The sequence below is a fragment of the Homarus americanus genome, unplaced genomic scaffold (genome assembly GCF_018991925.1).
Source record: "Homarus americanus isolate GMGI-L3 unplaced genomic scaffold, GMGI_Hamer_2.0 scaffold56241, whole genome shotgun sequence".
Classification (NCBI taxonomy): domain Eukaryota; kingdom Metazoa; phylum Arthropoda; class Malacostraca; order Decapoda; family Nephropidae; genus Homarus; species Homarus americanus.
In genome coordinates this window covers 3,290,184-3,298,015 of record NW_024740202.1, presented here as the reverse complement: position 1 = coordinate 3,298,015, position 7,832 = coordinate 3,290,184, and the positions used below count along the sequence as shown (strand labels likewise).

General features: G+C 40.8%; 1 protein-coding gene across 4 annotated transcripts in view; it reads left to right on the top strand.

Moving 5' to 3' along the window:
• Nucleotides 1-7,832, top strand: part of LOC121875355 (high affinity cAMP-specific and IBMX-insensitive 3',5'-cyclic phosphodiesterase 8B-like) — a 42,021-nt gene that overhangs the window by 9,618 nt on the left and 24,571 nt on the right. For 3 of the 4 annotated variants that reach the window (XM_042379890.1, XM_042379889.1, XM_042379891.1), the window contains exons 3-7: nt 4,030-4,280; nt 5,340-5,397; nt 5,601-5,768; nt 6,186-6,398; nt 6,754-6,893. In XM_042379890.1, coding sequence (XP_042235824.1) covers nt 4,030-4,280; nt 5,340-5,397; nt 5,601-5,768; nt 6,186-6,398; nt 6,754-6,893 — 830 coding nt within the window. Of the gene's footprint in view, nt 1-4,029; nt 4,281-5,339; nt 5,398-5,600; nt 5,769-6,185; nt 6,399-6,753; nt 6,894-7,832 lie in introns of those variants that run through there. The other variant, XM_042379892.1, reaches the window with a different exon arrangement.

Genomic DNA, 7,832 nt, shown 5'->3' with positions numbered 1-7,832 from the left:
TACCACCAACACCAGCCATCTACACCACCAACACCAGCCATCTACACCACCAACACCAGCCATCTACACCACCAACACCAGCCATCTACACCACCAACACCAACTGTCTACACCACCAACACCAGCCATCCTACACCACCAGCACCAGCCATCTACTACCAACACCAGCCATCTACACCACCAACACCAGCCATCTACACCACCAACACCAGCCATCTGCACCACCAACGCCAGCCATCTACACCACCAACACCAGCCATCTACACCACCAACACCAGCCATCTACACCACCAACACCAGCCTTACACACCACCAACACCAGCCATCTACCACCAACACCAGCCATCCTACACCACCAACACCGGCCATATACACCACCAACACCAGCACCATCTACACCACCAACACCAGCCATCTACACCACCAACACCGGCCATCTACCACCAACACCGTAAATACACCACCAACACCAGCCATCTACTACACAACACCGGCCATCTACACCGCCAACACCGACTATCACCAACACCGACCCATCTACACCACCAACACCAGCCATATACCACCAACACATGCATCTACACCACCAACACCAGCCATCTACCACCAACACCATCTACACCACCAACACCAGCCATCTGCACCACCAACACCAGCCATATACACCACTTTCCAGCCATCTACCAACACCAGCCATCTACACCACCAACACCGGCCATATACACCATAACACCGGCCATCTACACCACCAACACACCAGCCATCTACACTACCAACACCAGCCATCTACACCACCAACACCGTATCCTACACCACCAACACCAGCCATCTACGCAACACCAGCCATATACACCACCAACACCAGCCATATACACCACCAGCACCAGCCATATACACCACCAACACCAGCCATCCTACACCACAAACACTTTCCAGCCATCTACACCACCAACACCAGCCATCTACACCACCAACACCAGCCATCTACACCACCAACACCAGCCATCTACACCACCAACACCAGCCATCTACACCACCAACACACTGTTCTACCAGGTCACCTCCACTGACCTCTCTTAGTGGCTTAACACCCACCTGGACAACATTACCTGACTTAACACACAGCATAACCAGCCTTCATCTTCACACACACATCCACCATCCAGCCTTTTTATTTGTTAAGTACAGAGTATTGCGGTATAGTACTTTATGTAGTTTTGTAATGAAGAGATATTACTGTACTTTATCTGTTTTGTAATTCATCTCATAGTTGGTAGGTCTAAGGATGTGGGATTGTTTCATTATTTGGTCTTTTGGTTTGGAAATTTTCCTGAGTGGCTGGACAACACTCTGTTCTGTGGAAGATTGAGTTACATGGTTGTTTGTGTCCAGGTGTAGCCAAGTACAGTGAGTCTGGCAGATGTTCATGGTGTTAGTAATGACATATGTTTTTTTTTTTTGTCTCCTCTGATGCATGATTACAGATGGGGAGGAGGTCAGGTGTTGAGAAGCCATACCATTCCCTGAGTGTTGTGCCCTTAACCATTTATCTCTTAACTGAAAATCTCCCATAACTTTTTCCCCTCCTGAAATGTTCTCTCATTCTCAGTTACTGTATCAAGTAAAAGCAAAATCTGGTCTGCTTCAGTGATTGCCAGAACATGTCTGAATGCATCATGGTGCACAGAGACTTTTTTGTGGTTTAGATACACAGCCATTGCTTGGGGGTACAACTGGTGCATAGAAGTGTGCTGATTGGCTAGTTATATGACTCCCCAGGGGTCTAAGGCATGCTGTGATTGGCTCCTTCTGTCTCCTTGCTGTGGTTATCTGTCTTTCGTCATCCCTTTGTTTCTAGTTGTTGTGATTATATTATTGACATTTATTCTCATTTTCTGTGTATTCATTACAGTATGTGTGAAATAACTTTAAAACCCAAAATTCCAACCAATCCCCTGAGGAGGAGAGGCCACGTCTGTTGCCACCACAGTTGTGTGTGTGTGTGTACCATGATCCAACCAGGCTAGAAAACAGGTCCCAGGCTCAGTTGCCTCGCATATCCCAGCTCACATCCCTAGGGAGGAGTAGTAACCTGAGCTGCCTGAACAATGCTGGTTATAAGATGCAATTTCAGGATCAGTTCCTCATTTATAACCGAGTTGATTGAGCCAGGGGTCTGGTTTGTGGCCAGCGTGGACCAGGTAGTGTACATACAACACCACAGTACACAGAAACACGGCAGTACTGTACAATAACAGACCTCAGGGCATCAGGGGTACAGTTGAGTTGGGAGAAATCCATCCTTCAGTGTTGTTGTTTTACTGGCTGTGTGGAGCATAGCCTTGGGGACTATGAGGCACTGGTCTGTAAGCTTTGCAAGGTAGTACAGTACATGAGTTCCCTGATCCACTATACAGCTATAAAAGATAACAAAAAAATGATGGAGAAGCTATGTACGTACTAGGGTGTGCTGCCTACATAACTGACAACATTCTATAATTCACTATTTAATCAACTACTTTGAATTCTTCTGTTACTGGGCTGGTTGTTCTTTCATTCCACTATATAGAATGATGTCGTGTAGATGAATGAGGGAAAGAACAGCTCGAGGGGTTTGTTGTGTTTTATTTCATCGTTTTCTTTATTTATCCTTTGTTACACTTTTTTGCGTTTTGGATGTGGTGTTTAAAGGTTGCTTTCTCTTTCTTAATCTCTCTCTTTCTCTTTTTATCTTACTTTCTCCCTTTTTGTCTTTCTCTTTTTGTCTGACTTTCTCACTTACTCTTTTTCTCCTACTTTCTCTCTCTTTTTTTCACTATCTACCCCCTCTCTCTCTTTCTTTCTCTCTCAGTATCTTTGTCTCGTTCTCATCATTATATCATTGTACAGTTTGAGGTGTCAGTATGTTACCAACTGGGAGGCTGGTGAGAGGACTTAGCTTATCTACAGTAGGTATATAATGTGACCTTTGCTAATAAATATTTGACCTTTGCAAATACTTGACCTTTGCTGATAAATCTTTGACCTTTGCTAATACATCTTTGACCTTTGCAAATATTTGACCTTTGCTAATACATGTACATCATTGACATTTGCTAATACATCTTTGACATTTGCTAATACATCTTTGACCTTTGCTAATAAAACTTTGACCTTTGCTAATAAATCTTTGACCTTTGCTAATAAAGCTTTGACCTTTGCTAATACATCTTTGACCTTTCCTAATACATCATTGACCTTTGCTAATAAATCTTTGACCTTTGCTAATACATCTTTGACCTTTGCAAATATTTGACCTTTGCAAATCTTTGACCTTTGCTAATAAAACTTTGACCTTTGCTAATACATCTTTGACATTTGCTGATACATCATTGACCTTTGCTAATAAAACTTTGAACTTTGCTAATAAATCTTTGTCCTTTGCTAATACTGTACATCTTTGACCTTTGCTAATACTGTACATCTTTGACCTTTGCTAATACATCATTGACCTTTGCTAATACATCTTTGACCTTTGCTGATACATCATTGACCTTTCCTAATAAATCTTTGACCTTTGCTAATAAATCTTTGACCTTTGCTGATACATCATTTGACCTTTCATCATACATATCTTTGACCTTTGCCATTTGACTTTGACCTTTGCTAATAAATCTTTGACCTTTGCTGATACATCATTGACCTTTGCTAATTAATCTTCGATAATTACAGGAGTGGACATTACTGATGAGAATATGAATGGGCTTTTATTTCCCCCTATTATATGGTACAGAAGACAAATACAGTTTTAACAATGTGTTCTTGGTTGATCCTCACTCGGTCTACTGCTGTTAGGTCTGCTCTGGAAATGTAACATATTACCAGCATGTCTACTGTCGGTTAATGATGACCTGACCTAACATAACGAAACCTTACCTAACCAAACCTAACCTAACCTAACCTGACGAAACCTAACCTGACGAAACCTAACCTAACCTAACAGGAGTAGACAGATTGGGGTGTTACCATTTTCTGTTATAACTCCTACAGGTTCTTCTGGTGTTTGGTCGGGAAGACAATGTGAGCGAGGCGTGGTGGTCAGCGTGCAAGAGGCAGGGGTACGACGTGGTTCTCAAACGCAACACGGAGGACGCCATCAAGGCCTTCCTCGATCATACTCACGACCTCATTATCATAGACGCAAGATCTTCGAAGCACCTGAGCGCGGAGAATGTGTGTAGGTCGATACGCGCTGCGGACCACAGCCAGTTCACCGTACTTGTTGGTATTGTAAAAAAAAAGTAAGTTTTTTTTTTTTTTTTAGTGAGTCTTTCTTCTTTGTTCATATAATCTGTTAGTGAGTATATATATGTTAGATCATACAGTGCAACCTCTATATAATGGACTTCTCTCTCTGTATAATCCTTTAGATGGGGGTTTTACAGCTACTGGAACCTCGATATAATGGACTTTCCTCTCTATATGGTTCGTTAGATGGAGGTTTCACATTTAACAGACCCTCAATATAACAGACTTTCATCTCTATATAGTCATTAAATAGAGGTTAACCGTACAGTATATAGTTTTACAAGATTGTAATTTTGTGTTTATAATCTTTGAAGAATAGTTACTATGCTTGTGTATATTATATTTAGTGAATACAGCGTCACATGACTTAAATGGTTATGATGCCAGTACTGTACCAGGTAATATTATAGTCAACCAGTCAGAACATTTGGGAGGTTCTCGATCCACCGGTCGGCTCAGACACAGTCAGTTCTACGTGGATTGATCATGAACAACATCTAATTTAAACTACTGTACATTATTAAAGAAATTCTGTAGTTAAAAATAACATCTGGTATTGAACTAACTCCATTATGTAAACACACTTCAGTCAACAACATACAACAACTCTCTGCACTGAACACACTCCTCGTTGAACTATAATCAATAAAATGACAGTACTCGTGTGTGTCGTGACAGTGAGGTAGAAGAGTACAATATGTTTTGACGCTTTACATTTCCTATCGGCATTTGAAAATATTTAGTACAGTACAATATTCATCTTTATGGAAATATAATTGGATCAGTTGAAGATTAGCCTCCCTTCCTAGCTTATTTCACCTGAGGATTAAACTCACCTCCCAAAGCCATCAGACATATTTCTGTCTGCACCTCACATGAGCTTATTGTTTGGATCTTAGGCATCACTTGTTGAGGCTCTTTGAGGTAGGGTTTACAAGTGGGTATGAATACATATAGTACTATATAAATGTATGCACCTGAGTGGAGGGTACTGCACCGTAACAATGATTTATATAGGTACTGTGTGTGTGATTCTCAACAATATCTGTTAGTTTTGCAGATCGTGAGAATGCCACCGTGGGACCAATGCTGAAGAACGGCTATAATAGGGTAAGGTAGAGCCCCAGTCCTTCGTATGGTTGCTATTTGTCTTTAGCATTACTTTATTAATTAAGAAAAAGCTGATTACTTAGTGACTTTGTTCTAAATGTTTGATAAATAATCGAGGTTGATAAATTTAATGCCAATGTTATTTTAAAGATAGTATTATAGGTGTGGGAACAGTGATTAATGCTGACATATTCTCCCGAAAGATTGTTACAGAAGTGTCAACTGTTGGTGGAGTTCTCAATGACTTGATCCAGATTGAGTATTCAGAGTTGTCCAGCCAGTCACAGTTGAGGGCTATGCAAGCAGTGTTCTCAGCCTTGGACAGTTGTAAAGAAGTAGTGCACATAACTGACACCCAACACAGAATACAGGTGAGGTTCTTGCACCGTGTTTGATGTGTCTTTGAGATGGTACATTTTAGGGATGTGTTGGCACGGTCAGCTACTCAAGTCTGTGTTCACCTCTTTCCCTGAATCATAACCCCAAGATTCAGACTTATGAATGTGAAGCATTTATGGACAATAATGGAATAATGTATCACTCTACTGCTTCGGGTTCACGAGTCTGGATTTTGGGGGCTTCGTGGTTCAATGGGAGAGGCAAACACAGGCTTTAGTAGTTAACTATACTTTATGTGCTATGTTGGAACAGAGTCGGGAGAATCACTAACTGCCTCAACCTAAAATGGGGCTTTTTATATATATATTTAGTTCTTGAGAAATGCCATAAAGCGTAAACGTTTGGATGTGTGTTTTTAAGTAATCCTTATTTATCTCTTCTCTCAACAGTATGTTAATCGTGCGTGTGAAAACATCTTAGGGTATTCCTTAGAGGACGTGGCCGGTCGCAACTTGTGGGAGTTACACATTTCCGACAGCCACAAGCAAGATATACGAGCCTTTGACCACAGATCCTCCGTCGATTTTAAAACATCACTGGAGCACCAAAGAGCGGGGACGGACCACAGACAGCCAATTGACCACAAAGCTGGAGAGCCTAGAGTAAGTTACCTACTGTATACCTCACAGAGATTGAGTCCAATAAAAAAGTAAAGAGTATTATTGTTAATGATTAGAGATAGTGGAAGGGGTGATGATGCAGTGAATTATAAAGTTGAAGGGATTAAAACACTTACAACACACACACACTACTACTACGGTCTGGGTACTGTACATCAATTCCTTCTGTCTGTGTTGGTTAACTTTTATGACCAGAGGGAGTTAAGAGTGGAGTTTGGCAATTTGATGAATGGATAAAATTGCCTCCATACCGATATGCTTTATGTCAGCATTTTATTCATCTCTTGCTACTATATAAAAGAATACATTAATTTGACGACTGTTTTACTGCTTCTAGGTGAACCTCGACATCTCAGAAGCTGTTAATATGCAAATGAGACGAGGAAGAGAATGGGAAGGGGTGGTCACTTGTCGACGGAAATCTGGAGGCGCAGTCCATCTGCCCTCAAAAGTTATCCCTGTTGCTCCTCTTACCAGGTAACTTATTGCTGTCTGTTGTGTCTGGTACTGTTTAGAAACCTTTGTTGGTCTGCCAGTTTGTTTGTCTTGTAAGCCTTATGACACTCAGTTGGGATGTCTTGTATAAACTCTGTAACTTCTAGTGTCATCAGGTTAGGTTATGCCGAGATTTGTAAATGAAGTATAGTATATATTCTGTAACTATAAAACTAGATGTCTTCAAGCATGTTTATTAGACTATAAAAATAGCTTACAAAAATAAGAAGGCATTTATTCAATTTTTTACAAATGTTGTACAATACCAAAAAATACTCCTGGTAAGCCAAGGTACAATGGACAAAACCATAAATTTCCTTAACCCTCAATCAACACATTATTTAATATAAGCTAAATATTACATTGTTTTTACATCATCATTATGATACTTAATTACCAGGGTGAACATCCACTCATTACTTTTGTAGTTAAAACTAATGGCGTCCTCTCCTGGGCAACTTGTGCACACAACTAACTGCTTTATTTTTATTTTTTTTTAATCTATGGATTCTCATTGGATGTCCCTTCAAAGTGGTGGAATCAGCCAGCCAATGAAAACTCAGAATCTCGGAGCACTTCCCTCGAATTCAGCTAGAGAGACATGCTTCAGTAAGGGTGAAGTTTGAACTAAGCTTGGGAAATTGGAAATGCAATGGTTTTATAAAGATTATATAGGAAATATTTCTACTTGAGTATGGAGGGGGATGCATCCCCTCCCCCCCCCCACAGGATCTATGCCCCCTGGTAACTTGTCACAGTTGTCTTTCCCCTGGTCACTGTTGTGGCTCCTTTTACAGTAATTCACAATCTGAACTCCATGTCTTGCAAGGTAATGAAGACAAATCTCAGAATTATATGGCCAATATTTTGATTCTTTTTGCTATCCTTTAACATTAGTATGTGCAGAAATTTACTCTGGCT